This window comes from Chiloscyllium plagiosum, unplaced genomic scaffold, assembly GCF_037043375.1.
Source record: "Chiloscyllium plagiosum isolate Xiang-an unplaced genomic scaffold, Cpla_swu_hap1 HiC_scaffold_3, whole genome shotgun sequence".
Lineage (NCBI taxonomy): Eukaryota > Metazoa > Chordata > Chondrichthyes > Orectolobiformes > Hemiscylliidae > Chiloscyllium > Chiloscyllium plagiosum.
The window spans coordinates 103219894-103245286 of NW_028270141.1; the positions used below are offsets into that span (position 1 = coordinate 103219894).

At 39.0% G+C, this 25393-nt stretch overlaps 1 protein-coding gene across 21 annotated transcripts in view; it reads left to right on the plus strand.

Moving 5' to 3' along the window:
* eya4 (EYA transcriptional coactivator and phosphatase 4) overlaps nucleotides 1–25393 on the plus strand; it is a 680435-nt gene that overhangs the window by 210667 nt on the left and 444375 nt on the right. For 20 of the 21 annotated variants that reach the window (XM_043686452.2, XM_043686590.2, XM_043686599.2 and 17 more), the window contains exon 2: nucleotides 22109–22213. In XM_043686452.2, the coding sequence (XP_043542387.1) occupies nucleotides 22181–22213 (33 nt within the window). In that variant the 5' untranslated portion in view covers nucleotides 22109–22180. Of the gene's footprint in view, nucleotides 1–21591; nucleotides 21610–22108; nucleotides 22214–25393 lie in introns of those variants that run through there. The other variant, XM_087982147.1, reaches the window with a different exon arrangement.

Here is a 25393-nt window from a genome sequence, read left to right on the forward strand (position 1 = left end):
TTAGGCCAGTGAGGATAGTCACAAAACATTCAGGGGTGTATGATTAGCACTGTTAGACAGGAAAAAGAAAGGAGCAAAGACCTTGGTTGGGCTCTTATGAAACAATTTAATGTCTGTCCCTCTGGGCCAGAGGGTCTTGGTTCAAGCCCCGCCTGTTCCAAAGCTGCATCATATCATCTCTGAACAGGTTGATTAGAAAATATCAAAAGTTGGGTTTGGGATTCCAAAAGGTCCCTCAGGAACCCACTCCGACGACCTGAGCAACTTCCTGGAGATTTCCCCCTACTGTATCCTTCCACCTGGTGTGGAGGCATTTCCTGTCTGGACTGCAGCTGAACACTGTCCACTTCTTCTCCTTTATTCACCACCTGGATGTGTTTTGGCATTCCACAGTGAAGGGCTCTCTAGACAGGAGACCTACTGTTTTCCATCAGTGATCTGAGGTGAAGGGTGTTGCATATAGCTGTCCCATGCAACTGTAGTTTAAAGGGGTTCATGGACTCCAAGCCCAACCGTTTGTTTTATGATACAGTGCAGTTTTGTGGACAATGTGTATGCTGATTGTGAGAGATTGTATCCCTGTTCAGGTATTTTTTTAAAAGAAAACTCTGACTGTTCTTTCAGTTATCCCATGTTCTGGGCTCTTTGTGCAACTAGTGTGGAGGGGCTGGGAAAGCTGACAGACCTCCTTGTGGGCTTTCTCGTAGACCTGGCCAAAGTAGCCAACAGGAGGTCTAGGCTGTGGACTGTGGAGAAGATCATAGTTTTTGATTGCCTGCCTCTTTTCCGCAGCTACGTTTGTACCTGGGTATCTTTGAAGAGGGAACATGTGGTGTCCACTGACCCTCACAAAGCATTTAGAGGCAGGTGGACCCTGAGAGAGCTGGAGTGCTTCATTTATCCCTTCAGCACCATTTTGATTTACTTCCGTCCCTCTCCCTATCCTTCTTCCAGTTTTGATGTTGTTGAACTGCCCTTGGTGGGCAGTACTTGTGATTCATTCATTGTTCAATTTGTCAAATGGATAATTTGGAGGTGGGTTGTCAAAACATGAGCTGGGTTTAGATTAATTCGGTAAATGGTTGCATTGATGGTGTTTGTGCTGATTTATAGATTACAGTAAAACGCTTGTAAATTTCTGAATATCTTTTGTTGCTTAATTCAATGTCTAGATGTCAAGTTATTAAACATTGTCACTCTGAATAACTCCACAATTTACTCCCATTCTCGGTTTTTTGTCTTGGAGCCAGCAAGCAATCCATTCTGTCACGTGGTCCCTTGGCCTCACATGTGCTGATCTTTATCATTCGGCTATTATGGGCTACCTTACCTTTTGAAAATTTAGATCAATTGCATCTATTGTATTAACGTTGTCTACTCTCTCTCTCACCTCCTCAAAAAATTCAATAGGATTAGTCAAACAAGATTTTCCCGTTTGTAATTCATATTGACAATTAATAAAGGTTTCTTTGCCATTCTCTTCTTTGGTAGTGATTCCATCATTTTTCCTACCACCTGCAGTAAGACGACTGCTCTATAATGTCTTGGACATGCTCTTCCCTCTTCTTCAATCTCGTAATTACGTTAATTGGAATTGCACCTTTTTCAAACAAGTTATTAAATATTAGTGGTATTTTCTCTTATATGTTTCCTTATTTATTGATTCCTTTTCTGAGTTGGTCTCTTAGCAGTGCAAGGTATGAAACCTGAAGTAGACTAAACTTGTATGTGGGGCAATTGGGAAGTGGTGCCAATTTCATTGAATCGTAAAAATGCTCCAGGTTACCATAAACTATCTGGATGCTTAAAACTTTATCATCCCAGTGCCCACAGATATATGTTTCTAGTTGTTGTCAGCAGCATTTGAATTTCATAAATGATTCTACAAGATAATGTTCCCAATTCAGAGCCAGATTTGTAAAATCACTCCTGCAAAATATAATTGATTATATGAGAAGTGATCTGCAGAGCAGTAGCAATAAAGTATGAAGTTTGCATTGAAATGAATATAGACTCAGGATTAAAATGTTACTAGCAGAACTAAAAATCTACTTGCTGTCAGCACAGCAACATTATATTTGACTGTTTTACACAACTGTGGCATTTAATTTGTGTAGTTAAAATGTGTACTGCACACAAATATGTTTACATGATGTGCAGTATCAAAATGCATTGGGTGCTTCCTGTGCATTGCTTGCATTAGAAGGTAGAATTAAGTTTACTTAATTCAAGTACAATACAATGATATGTATTTCTGTTTATAGTCCCTTTCTGATATGAAGGAGCCACTGAGCTGAATTAAAAACAAAGACTGAAACTTCTAGGACAATGAATCTTTCAGTATTTGAAAATTTTTTAAAAAGTCAGTGACCAGTTTGGAGCATTCTTGACTGTTTCCACTTAAAATTGTAATGGAATTTTTTACTTTTCAGCTGCTGATGGTTCCATTGTGTATTTCCATCAATTTCTGCTTGTATTTTGTTTTTTCAGTTTTATAGTCTTTGCCTTGTCATCATTCAATGAGGCGGCAAATTTTTCAATCCAAATATTTACCGCCTGTTGAAGCCTGTCAGATTATTTCATGTTTGCAACTTTGAAGAAGCAATGCTGCCTTACAGTGCTCAGATCTGGGTTCAATTCCAACCTTGGGTGACTGTCTGTGTAGAGTTTACACATTCTCCCCGTGTCTGTGTGGGTTTCCTCCAAATACTGCTGTTCCCTTCCACAGTCCAAAGATGTGCAGGCTAGGTGGATTGGCAGCGGGAAATGTGGGGTGGTGGGGTTGGTGGGTGGGATGCTCTTCAACAGGTCAGTGCAGATTCAGTGGGCTAAATGGCGTCTTTCTGTATTGTAGGGGTTCTTTTTACATGTGTTGATACACATAGTTTTTAGTTGATGATGGATCATTTGCAGAGTTGTGCTTATGTTAGGATGGTTAGCAATTTGATGAGTGTAACATAGGTAGATGTATTCTGATTTGATTCTTCGATTGTGCATAATTTGCAATATCTTTAACGTTAAATCACACTGAGTAGGTCTGGGGACCATGCCAAAAATATAGAGCAGGTTTCATTTAACACACTATCAACCAGATTTGTATTGTTCTTCAGGCACTTGTTGCTATACAACAGACTTTCCACAGCTCCCAATCACATTATTAAACCTGTAAGGTTATTTTTTGGATTAACATGAAGAAGACCATATCTGCCGATAGTCTTACTGGGGCTACTAAAGTACTGTTGTTAGCACCACATTTTGGTGGTGATATCATTATCATGTTTTAATGTCACTATCATTGTGATAATCATGTTCTGTCACATAGTCATTAAAAGTGTTTGTAGACAATGTCTAGAAAAAGAAGACTGAGAGATATTCAGTTTTTTGGAAGCACAGACAAATAAGAAAAGGAGATTGGGTAGTATTGCTGGTTAAAGAAGAAATTGTGCAACAGTGAGGAAGGACATTAGCTCTGGTGAAGTGGAATCTGTATGATAGAGTTTAGAAACACCAAGTGGAAGGCAACGTGTTGTATCCTGTTATGGGCCAGACAAAACCTCCTCAAAATATATTAAGAAGATAGCCTCGACCCCGACTTTTTCTGATTTTAAAAGGCAAGTGTAAGGCATTACATTCTGGATGCAATTTGATGGGTCAAACTGCAGGGCTTGAACCAAAGCATACTTTATTCTTACACTCCAGTTAAAATGTAGACAAAATAAGCATTTAAAAAAAATTAACTTAACTGTAACTCTGTTGGTAACAAGGTAATATATATGTTAACTACCACTGATTAGCTGTTCCAAGATGGTAACATCCCATAAATGCACCCTTGGCAAAGGCAAATTCAGTAAAATAGATTGTCACACATGCAATGTTTAGATTAGATTAGATTACATTACAGTGTGGAAACAGGCCCTTCGGCCCAACAAGTCCACACCGACCCGCCGAAGCGAAACCCACCCATACCCCTACATTTACCCCTTACCTAACACTACGGGCAATCTAGCATGGCCAATTCACCTGACCCTGCACATCTTTTGGACTGTGGGAGGAAACCGGAGCACCCGGAGGAAACCCACGCAGACACGGGGAGAACGTGCAAACTCCACACAGTCAGTCGCCTGAGGCGGGAATTGAACCCAGGTCTCAGGCGCTGTGAGGCAGTAGTGCTAACCACTGTGCCACCGTGCCGCCCGAGTCAGGTGAATTGGCCATACTAAATTGCCCGTAGTGTTAGGTAATGGGTAAATGTAGGGGTATGGGTGGGTTTCGCTTCGGCGGGTCGGTGTGGACTTGTTGGGCCGAAGGGCCTGTTTCCACACTGTAATCTAATCATGTTTCTCCAGTCCAGGAGGAAAGAGCATCCAGAGAAAGCGTTGAGAGAGAGAGAAATCCCATACATTTTGCTGTAGCAGGAAGAGATACATAGCAGCTTCAAAATGCCAACAACTACTGAAAGTTAAACTAAAATCCTGATTCTGTGGGGGCTCGACCCCACCCATTCAGGCTGCATCTATTGTTCTGACTTTAAAACAAAACTAAGGCCTCACAAGCTGTTTACTTTATTGGCTTGGAACATATGGCTCAACACCTGTCTCAACCTCTCTTTATTAAAAAAAAGGACAGTACAGACTTCTTAAAATTATAGCATTGTCACAATATTGACAAGCAAACTGTAATGATAATGTTGGGGAAGGCATTAAGCAGGAAATTAGAGTCACAAACAATAAAGGTGAGTAATTGTGCTGTAAATGTGAGTAACCTTAATCAACATATAGATTGGGAAAATCAAATCAGTAACAACATTTTCTGGATCATTACATTGAGGCGCCAACTAGAGAGCAGGCCACCTTAGAATGGATATTGTGTAGTAAGAAAGGACTGATTAGCAGTACAGCTGAGTGAGGCCCTTTGTGGAGTAGTGACCAAGACATGATAGAATTCTTCATTAAGTTGCAGAGTGACGTAGTTGATTCTGAGACTAGGTTTCTGAATCTAAATAAAGGAAATTACAGGTTGTTCTGCTATAATGGGTGTTTTGTCAGCGTGAATTAGCTATAACGTGATTGACGAATTGTAGGCATTGCTAGGATGATGTGAACTTTCTAATGAATGGGTATAGCGATTTTCGATAGCGATTTTCCCTAGTGCGATTTTCTATAGCACGAGGTTGCAGAGGAACACAACTGTCGCGTTATAGCAGAACGACCTGCATGATAGCACGAGGCACGAGATGGCTATGATTAATTGGGGAACATTATTTTAAGGGATGATGGTAGATAGTCAATGGGAAATATTTAAAGACTGCAGGGAGGAACTGCAACAATTGTTCATTTCTGTCTGGCAGAAAAGTAAGAAGGAAAGGTGGCCTGACCATGGCTAACAAGGGAAATCAAGGATAGTATTAGATCCAAGGAAGGGACATACAAACTGGCCAAAACAAGCAGCAGACCTGAGGAATAGGAGCAGTTTAGAGTTTGATGGGAGGCATAGTGGCCCATTGGTTAGCACTGCTGCCTCACAGCACCAGGGACCAGGGTTCAATTCCAGCTTCAGGCGATTGTCTGTGTGGAGTTTGCATGTTCACCCTGTGGCTGCGTGGGTTTCCTCCGGGTGCTCTGGTTTCCTCCCACTTTCCGAATACATTCAAGATAGGTGGATTGGCCGTGCTAAATTGACCATAGTGTTCAGGGATGTGTAGGTTAGGTGCGTTAGCCATGGGAAATGCTGGGTTACAGGGATAGGGTAAGTGGATGGATCTGGGTGGGATGCTGTTCGGAGGGTTGGTGTGGTTTAGTTGGGTCAAATGGCCTGTTTCCACACTGTGGGAATTCTATGGATTTCAGCAAAGGAGGGATTACGGACGGTAATTGAGTACAAAAGTAAGCTTGTGGGAAACATACAAACTGATTGTAAAAGCTTCTATAAATATGAGAAGGGAAGAAGTTTAGTTAGGACAAATGTAGGTCCCTCACGGTTAGAAACAGAGACATTATAATGGGGCGTAAAGAGGAATTAAATACATATTTTGTTTCTTCACAAAAGATAACACAAAGGACACCCCAAAAATGTTGAGGACTGCAGGCTCTTGTGAGAGGAAGAACCTGCAACTTCCCAAGAGTAGGAAAATGGTGTTGAGGAAACTGAAGGGATTAAAAACTGATAAATCCCCAGGGCCTGATAATTTATATCCCAGTGTATTTAAGGAAGTGACAGAGAAGTAGTGAATTCATCTTTCAATATTAACCTGACATTATTAGTGGGAAAATGCTAGGATGTATTAGAAAATACATAATAGCAAAGCACTTAGAGTCAAAAAGTACGGAAACACACCATTTGGTCCGACCAGTCCATGCCGAGCATTATCCCAAACTAAACTAGCCCCACCTGCCTGAGCTTGGCCCAGATCCGTCCAAACATTTCTTATTTATATACGTATCTAAATATCTTTTCAATGTTGTAACTGTACCTGCATCCATCAGCTATTATAGAAATTCATTTCACACACAAACCACTCTGTGTGAAAGACATTGCCCCTCATGTCTTTTTAAAATTTTTCTCCTCACTTTAAAAATATGTCCCCTATTCTTCAAATCCTCTACCCTGCCATTCACTTTATCTATACCCCTCAATATTTTGTAAACCTCTATAAGGTCACCTCTCAATCTCCTGCGCTCCAGTGAAAGAAGTCCCAGCCTGTACAGCCTCCCTTTATAACTCAAAGCCTCCATTCCCAGCAATATCCAGGCAAATCTCTTCTGAACCCTCTCCAGCCTAATTACCTTTGTATTATAGGGAGACCAGAAATGCACACTGTACTTCAAAAAAGGCCTTACCAATGTTCTGTACAACCTTGACGTAACGTCTCCGCTCCTATACTCAAAGATCTAAGCCATGAAGGCAAACATGCTAAACATCCTCTTAAGCACGATATTTATATGTGATGCAAAGTTCAAAGAATTAAGTACCTGAATCCTGAGGTCTCTCTATTCTACAACACTACCCAAGGCCCTACTTTTAGTTGGAAAACAATGACAGGTTACAAGGGAAATCATGCTTGACAAATCCACTGGAATGTTTTGAGATATTACTAGTAGAGTTGATAAGGGGGAGTCAGTGGATATGGTTTACTTGGACTTTCGGAAGCTTTTGGCAAGATCCCACATAAGGCATTAGCATGTAAAAGTGCATGCGATGGTGGAGTCGGGGAGGGTAATGCACTGATATGGATTGAGAGCTGATTGGCAGAAAGAAAGCAAAATGAAGAAATGAACAGGTTTTTTTTTCTGAGTGGTAGGCACTGAATAGTGGTGTACTGCAGGGATCAGTGTTTGGAGTCCAGCTACTCACAACAAAATATTAATGATATGAGCACAGGAGTTGGGAGGTCATGTTGCAGCTCTACAGGACATTGGTTAGGCCACTGTTGGAATATTGCGTGCAATTCTGGTCTCCTTCCTATTGGAAAGATGTTGTGAAACTTGAAAGGGTTCAGAAAAGATTTACAAGGATGTTGCCAGAGTTGGAGGATCTGAGCTACAGGGAGAGGCTGAACAGGCTGGGGCTGTTTTCCCTGGAGCGTCGGAGGCTGAGGGGTGACCTTATAGAGGTTTACAAAATTATGAAGGGCGTGGATAGGATAAATAGACAAAGTCTTTTCCCTGGGGTTGGGGAGTTCAGAACTAGAGGGCATAGGTTTAGGGTGAGAGGAAAAGATATAACAGTGACCTAAGGGGCAACTTTTTCATGCAGAGGGTGGTAAGTGTATGGAATGAGCTGCCAAAGGATATGGTGGAGGCTGGTACAATTGCAACATTTAAGAGGCATTTGGATGGGTATATGAATAGGAAAGGTTTGGAGGGATATGGGCCAGGTGCTGGCAGGTGGGACTAGATTGGGTTGGATTATCTGGTTGGCATGGACGGGTTGGACCAAAGGGTCTGTTTCCATGCTGTACATCTCTGTGACTTTATGACTTAAATGAGGCAAGTAAGTGTAAGTTTACATGAAGTTAGGTGGGAGGGTGAACTGTGAGGAGGATGCAGAGATGCTTCAGTGTGATTTGGACAAGTTGAGTGAGTGGGCAAACACATGGCAGATAATGTACCTTGTGCTTAAATGTGAGGTTAGCTACTTTGGTAGCAAAACAGGAGGGCCGATTATTATCAGAACGATGATAGATTGGGAATGAAGGAGGGCAACAAAACTGGGTGCCTTGTACACTAGTCAGTGAAATTAACCATGAAGGTATAGCAAATGGTATGCTGTCCTTCGAGCTGCCCGAGGAAGTGGTGGACACTAATACAACTACAACATTTAAAAGGCATTGGGATGGGTTTATGTATAGGAAGGGTTTAGAAGGATATGGGCCAAGTGCTGGCAAATGGGATGAAGCCACTTTAGAATATCTGGTCAGCATAGATGAGTTGGACTGAAGGGTCTGTTTCTGTGCTTTACATCTCTATCACTCTATGACTCATAGCAAGAGGATTCTAATGCTGAAGCAGGGATGTTTTGCTACAATTGTACAAGGCCTTGATGAGAGTTGCCCTGGTGAGTTTTGAGTGTGAAGTTTTGAGGAAGGATGCTCTGGTCAGAGAGAGTACAACAAACATGCTAGAACTATTCCTCATCTGACAGGACTGATGTATGCAGAGAGATTGAATCAGTTAGAATTATGTTCACTGCTGTGCAGAAGAACTCCCAATCTCATAGAAATCTATAAAATTCTAACAGGGCAAAGCAAGGTAAATGCAGGAAGGATATTTCCAATGACAAAGGAATACAGAAACAAAGGTCACAGTTTAAGCATCTGGGGGACGCGATTTCGGACTGAGATGAGAAATTTTGTCACCTGGAGAGGGACGAGCCCATAGAATTCTTTGCCACAAGAAGCAATTGAGGCCAATTCATTGAAGAAGCAGGAACAGGGACTGAGGTGAATGATCAGCGATGATCGTATTGAATGGTGGAGCAAGCTCGAAGGACTGAATGACCTATTTCTTTCCTGTTGCTATTAACTGTGTTTTGATGTTTGCAAGACAGAACAAAAGTATGTGTTCAAGTGATAAACAAACCATGATATGTGGGTCCAGAGAATACAAACCTAAGAATAAATGAACAGAAATGGCTAGAAGTTACAAAATTAATAAAATGGTAAAATGAAAGACCAGTATCTAAGTGCATGGAGCCCTTGAAACAAAGCAGTTAAACTGAGACTATCAATATATATAACAAAAGTAAGATCTGACAACCATTGGCTTACAGAGTTGGACCTGAATATTGAAGGGTATGTGACCTTTAGGAAGGACAGAAAGGGAGGAAAAGGTGGAGGGGTGCTTCTATAAATTACTGATAATATCAGCTTAATAAAAATGGATGATCTAAGTTCAGGAGATGAGGATGCAGAAGTGGCTCAGAAGAGATGAGAAATGATAAACATTGAGTCACTTGTGGGAGTGCTGTATGGCCCCATAAATGTAACCACATTTTATATAAAAAATGGAATGTTTCAGAAGAAATAATGACTGCTGGTTGGAAAGGTACAGCGATTGTCGTGAGGAATTTTAGTATAGATGTACATTACAAAAATCAGATGGGAAAATTAGCTCAATGAGGAGATCATAGAAACTTTTCAGGATAGTTTTTTTGAACAGCATAATCTGGAGTCACTCAGCGAGAAGGTTGTTCTGGACCTGGTGTTGTGCAATGAGACAGGATTATTTTGTGATCACTTAGTGAAGGCAGTGGCAGTAATGGTCATAATATGATTGAATTTACATACAGTTTGACAGAGAGAAGAGCGGGTCTAAGACTTGGATTTTAAACTTAAATTAGGGCTGTTATGAGAGCACGAAAGCAGACCCCAGTTAAAGTGAACTGGCAAATAATGTTAAAAGGTAGACATGAAGTGACAGTCACTGCCTTTGACTGCATGGCTGCATTTGACTGTGTGCGGCAACAAGGAGCCCTAGAAAAAAATAAAGTCAATGGGAATCAGAGGAAAAGGTCTCCACTGGTGTTACTTAAAAAAGAAAAATCTAAAATATCAGAATTAGCACATGAATTAGAGAGTCCAGTAACTCAATATCCCCATCAGGTTCCTTCATTGACTGTGCACAGAAGTCAAACTGCTGATGAAGCTCCTGTAGGGTAAACTGGCCAATTCACTTTGCAGACCATTAGCATCAGGAAGATAAATGTCAAGGCCCACTGTGCTGCTAAATCATCATTTATCAGCCTTAACAATGTAATGCTGGAGATTGATAGCTTCTCGTGTTTGATTATACACATAATTGCCAGGAGCCTGTCAATTGATGCTGAAATCAACACACACACATTACAGCAGCTGCGGTTAATGCGTCCAGGTCGAACAAGAGAGTGTGAAATAATAGAAAAACAAACTTTGGGTCTACCAAATGTGACCTCAGCATGTTTCTGTGCAGTGGTGAGGGCTGAAAAACATACATTAGGCAAGAGGAAAAGCTGAAGAGTTTCCATCTTCACTGTCTCAGACGTATACTCGGCACCTCATGATAGGATGAGGTCACCCACTTGGAGGAACTGGAGAGTGCTAATTCCATCAGCATATACTCATCATGAAGCCAAGGACATCTGTGCTGACTTGGCCATGTCCATTGGGTGCGCTACAGCTGTATATTCCAACACCTCTGTATAGTGAACTGGCTGCATGATCTGCCTTACCTCCACTACAGGGAACTCACAAGTGAGATATAAAGATAACAGTCAATGAAGCAGACAACGGGGATACAGTCACCAGCTGTGATCGATGGAAACTGACTGCAGAAGCTTTGGGTGAAGAAGAGGAAATGCAGGTTCAGCTGTTCAAGAATAGGGCCCAGAGAAAACATAATCCACCAGATTCTACATCTTTTCGGCCTTGTATATTCCTCTATAGCAAAAGCTGCAGCGACTATGAAAACAGATAGAAAGAGAAGTTGTGAGAGGGTCACAGACAGTTTACAGAGAGATGTTGATAGGTTGAGTAAGGGAGCAGAAAATGGAATATAATGTGGGAAAAATATTAAGTCATTTATTTTGGAAGGGAGAACAAAATATTGTTTAAATGGAGTAAAGCTTCAGACCCAAAGAAATTGGGGGGATATTTGTGCAGAAAACACAGAAAGCCAATAGCAGATAGGAGCGACAGGTAATCAGGAAGGCTCATGAGGCCTTGGCCCTCATTTCAATGGGGTTGGAATATAAGAGTAGGGAAATCTTGCTGCAACAGTACAAGGTGCTGGTGAGACCACATCTGAAGTACTGTGAACAGTTTTGGTTCTGTTATTTAAGAAAATTTCATTGGAGGCAGTTCAAAGCAGGTTCACTCAGATGATCCCCAGTATGGAGGGATTGCCTTGTGAGTAAAGATCAAACAGATTGTGACTCTACTCACTGGAGTTTAGAAGAATGAGAGATGATCGCATTGAAACATATTGGATTCTTAAGGGGCTTGACAGGGTAAATGCCGGGAGAATGTTTCCCCTCGTGAAAGAATATAGGACCAGGGGGCATAGACCAGAATAAAGGCGCGCCAATTTCAGACTGAGATGAGGAGGAATTCCTTCTCTCAGAGGATTGTGAGCCTTTGGAACTCCTTGCCAAAGAGACCCATTTTGTGGGCGGAGGCATTGCGTATACTTAAAGCTGAGATACATAGCTTAATAATTAGTGGGGGAATCAAGAATTACTGGGAAGAAAGCAAACATGAGGAATGTCGGATCAAACATGATCCTATTGAATGGCAGAGCGGGCTCAAGGGGCTGAATGGCCTACTCTATTCCGCTTTCTAATGGTCTTATGCCCTGCCAGACTTGGGCTCCTGAGCCATGCAAGTGATGCAGAACACTGAGCACCCAGGTGCAAGCCATCATCTCATGAGATGGCAGTCTGCCAAAGGAATAATGAAATGACACAAGCAATTTCCCAATCTAAAAGCACAATTCCTAAATCTGGAGAGCTTTGGAAAATTAATGAATGCACCTACAATTTCCTCAACTATTTCATTTCATTGGCTGGATAGAGATCATCAGGTCCTGTTGATTTGATTGTCTTAATTCTCATTGTTTTGTCATTACCTTTTCGCTCCTCAAATTAAATTGTCTCAATTCTTCTCTTTGACTAAATTTTACATTTTTTGTACCATTGATAATCCACTGTAAAAAGATACCAAAAATGATTAATTTATTGAAGTGTTGCAGACATCTTTTCACACAAACCTGAATCTATATTCCCTTTACCACTGTCACAGATAAGAGGGAGAACTAAATTGAATTAAGTTAAAAATCACTCAACACCAGGTTATAGTCCAACAGGTTCATTTGGAAGCATTAGCTTTCAGAGCGCTGCTTCTTCAGGTGGTTGTGGAGTATAAGATCAGAAGATACTGAATTTATAGCAAAAGATTACAGTGTCATGTAACTGAAATGATATATTGAACAAACCTGGATTGTTAAGTCTTTCATCTTTTATAATGGGTTGCAGGTTTCAGTTCATTAATATGTAAATCCCATAACTTCTCTTAAATCATCTTCTTGAGATAACTTAAGGTTTTATAATGAAAGGTGATACCTCAGCTTAGACAATGCATTGAAGGTGTGAGGTGAGAGTCTATCTGTATCCCAATCTTGAATCAGACTGGTTTTATTTCCAAAGTGGAATTTACAAAATATTACATGGACTGACTGATTACATTGCCTGCCTGCAGATTGTGCATTTTTTGAACAAACGAGAATGTATCTGCAAAGATAATACTGCAAATACAATTTCACCCCACAGACAAATATGTGTGTGTGCGTGCATGAGAGAGAGGCAGAGTGAGTGCGTGCCCATGTGAGTGCGTGAGTGTGAGTCCACATGAGAGATGTGTGTTTGCATTTGTGAATGCTTGGTAAAGTGTGTGTGTGTGGTTGTGAGAGGGTGCCCACCCCAGTCCAACACCAGCTCCTCCACATCATGAATGGAATTCAACTTTTTTCTGTCCTCTCCCGTCCATATTAGGAGCTGGCTTTAAAAAAAAGGTTTTTTTTTGAGTTCTTTTCCCTGATTTCTACAAAGGCAACAGCATGTGTCTCCAAACCCTGTTTGTGAAGTTCAGTTTTAAATTACCCTCTGCAAATCCTTTTTCGTTATAACAAAGTAGAGTTTATTAATGCATTTAAACACTCAAGGTAATGGCTTATGTAACATATTCACACACACACACACACGCACACATTCACTCAAGGCAAAAAAAAAGAGAAATTATGTAAAATATAAGAATCCAAGATATCAGAATTAGCTCAAATGCCTAGGAGAGTTCAGTAAATCAATATCCCATTGAACATTTTTAAGGAAAGGATAGATAGACTTTTGAACAGTTAAGGAATTAAGAGTTATGGTAAGAGGGTGGGTGAGTGGAGCAGAGTCCATGAAAGATCATCCAGGATCTTATTGAATGGCGGAGCAGGCTCAACAAGCCAGATGGCCTACTTCTGCTCCTTATCTTCTTATGTTGCTTCATTGGCTGTGGCTGTGCACAACAGTCTCTTTTGTAGAAGCTTTGAGACAGTCACGTTGCTGATGAAGGTGCTATGAAGTAAGTTGGCTGATTCACTTCGCAGGCGAAGTACAAGTTTCTCTTCAGAAATCAAACATTTGCAAAATACTGAGGTCAGAGGCAGGTATTCAGCTAAGCCTGGAGCTGCGTATATCTTTGTGTTTTACCAACAGATGCACAAACGAAAGTCAAAGCTGTACAATTGAAGATGTTTCCAACAGCCAGCAGCTCCAAGCATGTGATTGGGGCACTGAATTTAGCTACTCGCCTAACAAGCTGGAATTTGATGTCGTATTCCCAATTGTGTTTTGGAGCAAGTAATTGGGGAGTTGTTTGGATCACTTAAGGCACAATGGGTTTTGATGGTCTCCTTTGTTTGGCGACAAAAAAACTGCAGATGCTAGAATCCTAAGTAGAAAACCAGGAGGCTGGAATAACATGGCAAGCCAGGCTGCAACATTTGGAGGCTGAGGTCAACATCTTGTCTCTAAATCCTTTTTTTTAGCTCAGTTGGAGTGTTCAGCTATGCAAGGTGTGTCAAATTCTAGAGTGTGAGGGTTGGTTTTGTCCTCTGGTCACTGCTGGTTTGAACTTGCCATCAGGTGATCAGTAGCACATAGATTGTCAATCCAGAAAAATGTACTTTTTAAGGAAATGGAAGAGAGTATAGCTTGAAATATAACAATGTGGGACTTGGTTGCCTTCCCTCAAGACATAACACCACCCTTTCTCATGCTGTACTAATTCACAGAATGTTTAATTATTGTCCATTATTTGTATCTATTACTTTTGCTATTTTTGAATCTGTTGCTTTTTATGGCTCTCCTAGTAAGCTGGATTTCTATTTTGCTTTGCAAGATTTTGGATTGCTTGTGAAATTTTAATTTACCTAGTTAAAATTGAAATTTGCTTGCAATGGTATTTTATTTCTTTTCCTTTTCACATTTGTCTGAGCTTATCTTTTTTGTCAAACTTGCCATTTTATTTTCTGCGTAGTCCTACACCACCTTCAATAGAATGGATTGTTGATTTGAGAAGAGAAGTGGAGAAGTATATGTCCTTTAGATTCTCTTCCAAGGACTACCTGAATTCAATTCAGCAAATTTTTAGTCTTTCTCCAGTCACTTATCAGTGAGTCCATGTCTCTGTACAGCAAACTGGTCAGTCCCACACTTTACCCCATTCTGTAGCCGTGTGAGTTTATTTCCCTCAAGTGCATCCTTACTTTAGAAATCATTCATCATCTCTACGTTTACAAGCTTCATTGGCAATGAGTTTCCATTTGTGTAAAAAGGTGCTTCCTCACTTACCCTCCCATTCTTTGACCTAAATCTTAAATTGTGTGCCTGTATGCTCCCCCAATTCTTTGGGAACAGCCTTTCTTTCTTTACCGTATCCAATTCTGTCATAATCTTGAGCACTATAAATTTTTCCTCAATCGCCTTTGGTCCAAAAGAAAAAAAAATCAGCTCTTCCAACTTTGAAGCTAAAATCTCATCACTGGAGCCATTTTGGCAAATCTCCTCTGTGCCTTTTCAAGGACTGTTACACTCTTTCCAGTGAGTTGTCTGAACATATAGGCAGCATTTTAGGGATGCAATGTACAGCCCTCTGCCTCCACCCCGCGCCGCCAATGCCTTGGCGAGTTTGGTGGCAGGGTCATTTAATTGGACAGGACGATGGCAGCTTGGGATCCTGCTGCCTTATTGCTCACTCCATCTAAGAAAGCTCTGCCTCTGTCTTCCAGTCTCCCTGCTCGCTCCTAATGCTGCTTGGTTATTTTCAAATACACCATGGTAGGTCAGTTCTTCACACATTCTTACTCATTAACCACTACTCTTGCTGTCATAGAGTCATACAGATGTACAGCACGTAAACAGACCCTTCGGTCCAACTCATCCATGCCGACCAGATACCCTAAATTAATGTAGCTCCATTTGCCAGCACTTGGCCTGTATCCCTGTAAACCCTTCCTATTCGTATACCCATCCAGATGCCTTTTAAATGTTATAATTGTACCAGACTCCACCACTTCCTCTGGCAACTCATTCCATACATGCATCACCCTCTTCATGAAAAAGTTGCCCCTTAGGTCCCTTTTAAATCTTTTCCCTCTCACTCTAAATCAATGCCGTCTAGTTCTGGACTCTCCCGTCCCAGGGAAAAGACCTTGTCTACTTACCCTGTCCATGCCCCTCATGATTTTATATGTTGTACCATCTTACCTCACTTGCAGACTTAGAAGCAGTACACAATCAACTGGATTCCATGCTACTAACTTCATGCTGAAATGGGAAGTGATATTATAGTTGCTCTTTCATGGAAAATATGGTTCTTTCAAGGAAAGAGGATTGCTGAGATCCTTGGCCTACTGGTAGTAGGTGGAGTGTTTTGTTCCGTTTAAAACAAAACAAAATCATTTCTTAGCACATTGCCTTCAATATGTTTTAGGAAAAATTGCACTGATTGTGCAAGATTGGAGGAAAATGTCCGTGGAAGCCACATGCTTCTCTTGTGGCACTGAATTCGTTGCTTAAAATGTTCTAATTATCTCTGCTGCCTGTATTTCACTCTAGTGCCACATAGCTCAAAGTATTTTCCTCAGACACAACACAAATTTGGAAAGCAAACATCTTTGCAGATGAAGTAAATGCAGTATGAAAATAGCAGATACCCACCCTAGGGTTTCACAGAAATCATTTGGGGGAAAATACACCTATATAATCGCCATTATAATTTACTGAAATTCTTGTGGTTATGAACTTAATCATGCATCAACTGATTCTGTCTATTTAAAATGGACATAGATACTCTTGGTATAGATTAGAATGATGTTGGCTGCATGGTAGAACATTGCTTCCATGTTTTGTTATATTTAAAAGTTGTGCTGAGGAAAACAGACATTTTCTCCTTTACAAGGTTAATGAAGGAATGCTTAACTTGCTTAGTCTTCTACAAGAAAAATGAGTAAAATAATGAAAGACCATTAGATATAGGAACTGAAGTAGACCATTCAGGCCATCAGGTTTGCTCTACCATTCAATGTGATCATGGTTGATCTGATCATCCTCAACTTCACTTGCCAACTTTTTCCCTCTAACTCTAGATTCATTCTCCCATTGAAAATCTATCACAACCTTGAAACTGATTAACGACACTGTCTTGACAGCCCTCAGTGGGAAAGAATTCCACAGATTCACTGCCCCCTGAAATGTGAAATTCCTCCTCATTTTTGTCATAAAAATACAACCCCTTATTCTGAGATTATGCCCTGTGGTCTTAGACTCTCCCATAAGGGGAACAAGATTTCTGCATCTCCCCTGACAAGTCCCATAAGTACCTTGTATGTTTCAATACGGTTATCTCTCATTCCTCCAAATTCCAATGTGTACAAGCCCATCCTCCTCAACCTCTCCTCAGAAGACAGTCTCTCCATACCTGCTATCGTACTTGTGAACTTTCTCTGGACTGCCTTGAATGCCATTATATCTTTCCTTAATAGGGGATCCAAAACCGTTTATAGTATTCCAGCTATGGTCTGACTAGTGCCTTGTAAGGTTTTCGTGAAACCTCCCTGTTTTTATACATCATTCCCTTTGGAATAAACCACCAACATTCCATTTGCCTTCCCTATTACCTGCTCAACTTGAATGCTAGCTTTTTGTAATTTATGTATGAGGACTGTGTTATAGCCTTTCTGCAGTCTTTCCAACTAAAAATCAATTCCTCTCTCCTTCCTGACAAAGTGTTTAGCTTCACTTTTCCCACATTGTATTCCATCTGCAAACCTTTTGCTCACTTGCTTAAGCTGTCTATATCTCTCTGCAATCACTTTGTGTCACCCTTTACACTTGGCTTCCCAGCTACTTTTGCATCATCCACGCACTTGGTGTCAGTAAATTCACTTTTCTCATCCAAGTTATTAGCATATATTGTCCATAAATATGGCCTCATTATTGATCCCTATGACACTCCACTAGTTACAGGTTGCCATCTTGAAAATGTCATCCCTTACCCCAAATCTCTGTCTTCTATTAGTTAGCCAATATCCATGATACTATACACCTCCCTGAATCATGGCCTCTTATCTTAAGTAGTCTGATATCTGGTACCTTATCAAATGCATTCTGAAAGTACAAATATATTACAACCACTACCTACCCTTTATCTATCCTCTTGTCACCTTTTTAAAAAATTCAGAACATTTGTCAGGCTTGATTTCATTTTCATGAAGCTATGCTGACTCTGCTTGATTACACTGCTATTTTATACTTTCCAATGCACTCTAATATTTAGCCAATAACAGACATTAAGCTAATTGGCCAATAGTTGCCTTGTTTTGTCTACTTTTCTTTTTAAAAAAGGGTATATCCGACAAGTTTTATATGAACTTAAATATATAATTATATTTGCAGTATATCATTTCTAGCTGTCTTATAACAGAAATGTCTTTTAATCCCAAAATTAAGTGGTAACTAACTTTGGATATATCCATCAGTTTGTCCTTGAATAGAAAAAAGACTTAGGCTCACATCTGAAGATTTGTAAAGTTTCCATTATAGTCAAAAAGGTTAATGCTTAATAATTATAGGAGTAAATTCCCTTCAGAATATCCATTTAGTTCTTTGTTGGTAGAGACCATATAAATAGCAGGAGCAGTTTTAATTCAATGATGATTGTAAGAAAGGGAATGCGTTCTTTCCTTTGTAACTTTAGTTCTGTATCTTCCCTTCCTTCATGTATAATATTTGTTTAATGCATAATTCAGATAGAGATTGTTTAATACAAACCTATTTGTTAATCATTAGATTTAGATTTTTCAATGTATGTGCCAAGTTGACAAAGTGCCAAGATGGATAATTAAGGTTGGAATGTTGGCTCTAAATATTTATTATGGAAATTTCCTCAATTTAAATTAAGAATATATATTATTACATTCACTATTCCAGCACTGAGATGTCTTCCAGTACGCCTTCAGACATTTTAGAAGCTAAACAAAGTTCGATCATGCAGTTGTTAGTTTATTAAAATTGGAGGCAATTTTCAACATCGTAAAAATTGCATGGTGGTATGTGAGATGTCCACTACATCCATTTATACCAGTGGAAAGTTTAACATTTTAAATGGTTACAAGCAGTCCCAGGAAAGTGCATAGCATGGCAGTATCAGAGCGGAAGATCATTGTGGGGCGAAAATGAGCATGAAGATCACTGATGTTTGCTGTCGTTAGAGTGAGCTGCAGTGGTCACTTTAAGGGCTGCTGGTTAGGCAGCTTGAGTTCCAGCACCAATGGGCTGAGTATGAGCAACATATTCATGACTTACTGACAACTGGACCTTGCAACCTACATTAAATCTTAATATATGTATAGATGTTGTAGTGAGGCCCATTTTAAGGTCTGCCGAAATGGCCATGAGTGACGAGTGGGAAGTACGTTTTCAAAAAATAATTGTGTGCCTGCCTATCATTTTTCAGTGTAACAAGAGCAGTAAGCTAATGAAAAACACCACATTTGGATCTGAAATATAAAAATAGTCTCAACTAATGTCTTCCTACTGCAGTTCTTAACATTTTCTATAAGTTAAACATTTATCTCTGATTTTTGACTGATAGAAATATTATGAAAAGGGCTTTGGTTAAGTAACTTTATGTCGGTTTATGTCTAAATAGGTTTTCCGTAATGTTTTGTGTAGATATTCTTTGCTTTATGTTGCTTCTACAGCAGCCCTCTTTTAATTAAAGCTGGTAAAGCACTCACGGTCTAAGTATAGTTACAGTAATGGTAGTAAGTATTTACACTGAGTTCTCAGATACCAGAGATATATATGAAAGCATATCAAGTATGAATACATGTAGCTGCCATTTTACAGCATTTTTACAAGAGATTAATAAATAGGTTACTGAATGTTTTAGCTAAATGCTTTTTGTTTCAGTAATCAAGTGAATTTTGGAGGGAAAACACACAAATTCAATATTTGGGGAAAGAATGCTGTGAACAATGCCTTTTTTTTGTTTCTGTCTTGTATATTTTGTGTCAGTGCTGCAGGCTGCATGTGCAAATCTAATGTGTAATCTGTAGTAAGTAAAATCAAGATTTAGTACCATATGTTGAATAAAACTGATAACTGTGGCACATAAACAACCTTCCCAGCATCATACTACTTTTAAAGTGCAGCCAATGGCTAGGAAATTTTGGGCCAGTGGTGACCTTGCCTACTGCTGGAAAAATCAGGGGCAATTCCGCCTCGACTAGTTATTGGGACTTTGACCTGTGGGCTCCCGAGCCTTTACGAGATGGGTCCCTATCACTGGGCTGCATGACAATCAGATAAAGGGCAGCCCTTCAGTTCCAGCAGCACCTTAGGAAGGAGTGGCCACTGCTATCAGTAACATCAGTGGATCCAGAATTAGGTAAATGGATCCAGCTCGCCCGGGCCATTCAGGCAGCCACCAGTGAAAGGCAGTGTGGCCATTTATGATGGTAGGTGTGGGTGTTTCAACAGGGTAGGTTTTACCATTAGGAGGGTCCTTCATGGGCCAGAGGGCTCCAGATCAGGAGGGACAACACCCAAGCCTGCAGGGATGCTGCCAAGGTATATCTGCACTGATGGTAGGGTGCCCACCAGCCACTGGTAGTGGCACAAAGATGCCCTTAAGTGACATTTAATTCTCCAATAAGGGTTCCAACTGACCTGGGTCAGGGGCCCATGTGCCACTTGTCCTGGCACTGGTAAAATACCAATGGCAACAGAAAGGTATGCTGCACACTCATCATCTGTGCAATGTTTCACTGTCTGCATCTCCCAGCATGCTCGCCGGGGCCCTCTGACATCCAAATCAATACTGTTTTATCATGTGGGAAAATTTGCACAGACTCTGGTCCCAAGATTTTAAAACAAACGGGTATGAAAGACGAGACAAATGTAACTTTGGTTTTGTTCATAGCCCTATTCATGAAGGAGGGCTTCCTTCTCTTTTTTGAAAGTGTTTGGCTCAGCAGGCAGGTTGGACTGCTTTTACATCTTATCTCAATTGAGGGCAATATCACCATTGTACTGTCCTGAAACATTTTCCAGTGTTGTGTCCGCCAAAATGTTGTAGGCTTTGAATGACATACATATTTTAGTTTTCATTTTGATGCCATTAGATAAATGTTCTCAATATTTTTCTCATTAAACTAAATACGAAAAGCTGATAAAAGGCCCATTTGTGATGACATGTTTGACTGTATTTTTCAGCATACAGGTTCCTGCATGTGTTCAGGAGATTCTATCTTGTCATATGTTTTAAAGAGAAATAATGTCTTCAAGATATTCAGCATTTGAAATGTTGTTGAACAATATTTTTTCCTAGTGTAAAATATATGTAAATATGCTTGTACTGCTTTTATAACCTATGTAGGAGACTTGAAATTATGCCAACTGTGCAGTCCTTCAAATTAAATTTATCTGTGGAACATTCTTAAATAAGTAAAAGCAAGCTGAAGTAGATGACAGTCTGTTTGCACTCTGCTTCCATCACTGATATTTGATATTACTGCAATAAATGCAGTGCCACAGAACAATGGCCTACTCACTGTTTCAGAAGTATTAACAAAATTGCGTTGTTACAAAAAAATTAACAATTGAAAATATAAATATACATGAAACAAATATCAGTGCCTTAAGGAGGGATGGAAATAAGTCAACTGGTTGCAAAAGTGCATTAGTGGATATCAGTGTGTTGCATACATGTAATATCAAGACTGTTTGAAAGGTGCTAATTGGCCTCCTGCAACTGTCACAGTGGGTTAGTTTTGTCATTTGAAACCTTTAGCCAGGAGTTGAACATTTTAAGGCAGTTCGAAAAAAAACATGAGAATGAGAAATACTTTACTGACACAATAAGTGTATCATGAAAATATATTTTCATTTTTAGAGATTAAAATGACGTAGCTAGAATATGTAATCTTCATTAAACGTGGGACAATGATTTTATTAGGACCTTGCCATTCCTATCACCCTCCTATTTCTCACAGTATACAACTTACTTAATCAGCCTAACATAACTAGGTTAGTGCCTATCATTTTGCACGTTACGAGAAGCAGCCTGTTCTCTATCATTATGTGTATTTCACATAATCCTAAAGGAATTTATTGTTCCTTTGAGAAGGGATTGTAGATTGGTAATTGGATAAGAACCTTTTCTGCTAGAATAGCAGGCTGATTATAGTTAGAATGGGTTGTCACTAAATGCATGCTGAGTATTTTACTCTGTATTTTCAAACTCTATTTTCTAATATTATCTTCTCAGGAACCGGCCGTGTAGTTGGTTTTACGGGAGCTGCTCTCATTTTTAAAGCACCTCCAGACTAGCTACTTTTTTTGCTGTATTTTAAAGAGCTACCTGACCAAATGAGACCATATTTCAAGTATTTCCAATATAATATGTGGCACATACTTTCTTTTTTCAAAAAAAAACAACTCAATTTCTCATGTGCCTTCTAAAAAATTGATTAAAATAAGTTTACCGGTAAAGAATAGATACAAATACAGTCTGGTTTCTTTTCAGCAAGCATACTATAATCTTGAAGGGCAGTAAAAGCTTCAGCAAATTACAAAGAAGGAGTCAAGGAACCCCCACATGGAAGACCCACAGGATTTAAATGAACGATCGGTGAGTGAATTACAATATCTCTTTTTGTTTGTAATGACTTTCATTTTGAAAGGGGTTCACAGAGCATCATTGTGGACGCTATAGTCAGAAATACAAGTTCATGGCTTGGGTTTATCACAGTTCTTTATCCAAATTACAATGAAATCTAACCTGGTTGAGACTGTCAAATTAATTTGTTTGTTATCCTTTACAAGTTGCCTAAAAATAATCGAGAATCAAGTTTTTTTTTGTCTAAATGTGAATATCTTAGAATAAAACATTTACAATGTAATGCAGTTTTAAAAATGAGAAGGGAAAAGGAACTGGGAAGTACTTAAAATAATTATTTTGGTGTTGGTACTGTTTGACGATTGACATGCTTGAGTTTTGTTTTACTGAGGTTTGCCGTTTTTCATTGTCAGTTAAGCTTTCTCTTAGTTCACCAAAATGTGTTCAACTGGATAAGATGTATCTTTCATGATTGTGGCATATTACATTTTAGAATACATTTTTAAAAATGCTATTCAACTGTGAATATGTACAGTATATTGCATCTTTTGATAATGGAAATTTGCTAATATGTTGCATTTATTGATTCTCTTTAATGTTTTGATAAAGTGTGATTAAGCCTGAATGGGAAAATTAAGCCAAACAGCATTGTCATTTTTCTGTTAGATTTCAGTGTGGTCATAAACGATTGAAAATCTGATTCTTCTTTTGCTTTTGTTGGTAAACATATTCTAACAAGTTTGTAAACTCTGACCAAGGATATGTACTTACTGAAAACATTGCTTACTTGAAACTAAAATAATGCTGGTATCATTTCTAATTGTGAAGCTATTCCATTGCTATAATATTGCTCTTCCTCTCTTAATATGAATCCTGTACATTCCTTATATATTGGAGCTGGAAGAGCTACAGAGTAATAAGAACTGTTTATAATTTGATATTAAGTAAAGCTAATGAATTGCCAGATCCAATAATTAAAATCAATCTATCTCTGTATATCAATGCTTGAATCCCCTATGTTGTATCAGTAGATGCTAACAAAAGTAAAACGCTGTTAATTTTAATATGTTATTAGCAAATGGACATTTTTGCTTTATAGTCCAAATATTGTGTGACAGCAGTCTCCTATACTTTAACAGGACTGTTGCCAGGTTATCCTTACTACTTAAGACATACAATTTAAAAATATGTACAATATTTTTGTAGCTATATTTCATATACTATTTTTGTGGAAACCATAGCCTATTGTTTATTCAGCAGCAGTAACACTGCTCTCTGTGATGCGGCTTGCAACCATTCAGGAATTTGTTAAGGAAGGATTTATGTTGTCAAATGAGTGTTAATGTTTTGTAACCAGCTGCTTGTATGACAGTTGAACCACTGTATGTGTTAATTCTGTAGTCACCACTAAAGCCAATGGAAGCACTTGTTGGCTGTGCTGTCTGATTAATAAGTAACATATAATGACCATATTGTGTTAGCAATTATACTACTATTATTTATTCTTAAATAACAGGAGAATTGTATCATGATATCTGCCACTTCCTTATCCTCACTTATATCTTATCCTTTCTTAGCCAAGAGTAGCATCTAGGCTAATTTTAATGATAATTCTATAATAGTGTATCTGCTGGCTGTTAACTGTTATTTTCTTAAACATGTTGCTGTGGCAATGGTTACAACCTTATCTAACATTTCAGTATACTAACTACTCTTAGTGACAGTCAGATTTCTTTGTTTATTTTAAATTACATCGTAAATAGAGACTGTTGAGGATGAATTACGGGCATCGATCCAACCACTCTGTGCCTTAGCCCACTGGTGTTTAGGGATATGTGTGTGGGATATTCAAGTCAGCGAGTGACAGCAAACCCTCTGAAATCAGTCAGTCTCTTCAACCTTCGGATATACAGAGCATAGTCATTTTCTCCACTGGATGCCTTATTTCTCATTTCAAAAAAAACTTGTACTAAAATTGAGGTCAATAGATTACATGGATGAGTAAGCCATTTGTAATGAAAAGCAAGAAGGGTATCATATCTCAGGTGCAGACATAATAGGCACATGACGTTGGATGTGCAACATTGCTGCAACATTCAGATTTATATGGAGAATTCAGGCTTTTTAAATGAAGGAGGAAATCATGCTCAAATAAAGGGAATATATCATTCATGCACAATAACATATTTTTGCTCTATTTTCTAATTGAGCAAATGGGATTAGAAATTTATCAGTTTCCTGTGAATATAGTATTTTCACTGTTGGCGACTGTGAATCTGAATTGATTCAAATTGATGTAGTTCAGATTTGTTCTCTCTTCCAAAATTTGTCTTTTTGGATCAAATCCAATTGAGCATGTGTGCAAACAAATTAGCACCAGGTTACAAAGATATATAAAAGCTAGTTGTATCATTAAGAAATCTCAATCTCAAGTTGCAGAGTTATGGGTTCATGTCTGTGAGTTCCCAAATGAAACCAGTTGGCAGGGAAAGATGCTAATTGATGTTGAGATATTTCTCTGTAGGCGACCAAGTTTCACCAATTTTATTCATGGCAATGTGCAAATAAGAAAGAAAACATGATATAATGTTCTCATTTTGATCAAACTAATTTAGACCTTGTTCTAATTAGGACAAATAATTGACCATCACATCTGTACTTTCCAATCTGTACCTCTCTCCAATGTATATATGTGATGAAAAACCATTCCTTACTTCTAAATGATCTCATAGGCAAATTCACTTGCTGCACAGTTAATGAAAAGTAGTGAATTATTTATTTGTCTGCCAGTGAAAATTATTGGTGGCCTAAACCTTGCATAGAGTAAACATTTAATGTTCAGTGATTAAGAAATTTTAAGATGAAAATGAACAATGCTGATAATTTAACAGGAGCAGAGTATGACTCATTGCATAAATTCACATTCCAGATTTTCTTAAAAGAGCTTTTTATATTTCTCTTAAAATTTGATCATATTGGTTAGTCAGTGACAGTTATATCACGCTAATTATGAAGGGTCACAACTTACACAAGTTGGTGTTTTTTACTTAGCTTTAATCCATGTTTACAGAAAAGTTTTATTGTTAGAAAAATGCTTTTAGCACTATGGTGTAGATTTCCAAACAGAGATTCATTAAGAAAGGTTGTAATTTCATCCTTTAGACTTGTCCTATATAGCTGCTGGAAATATTT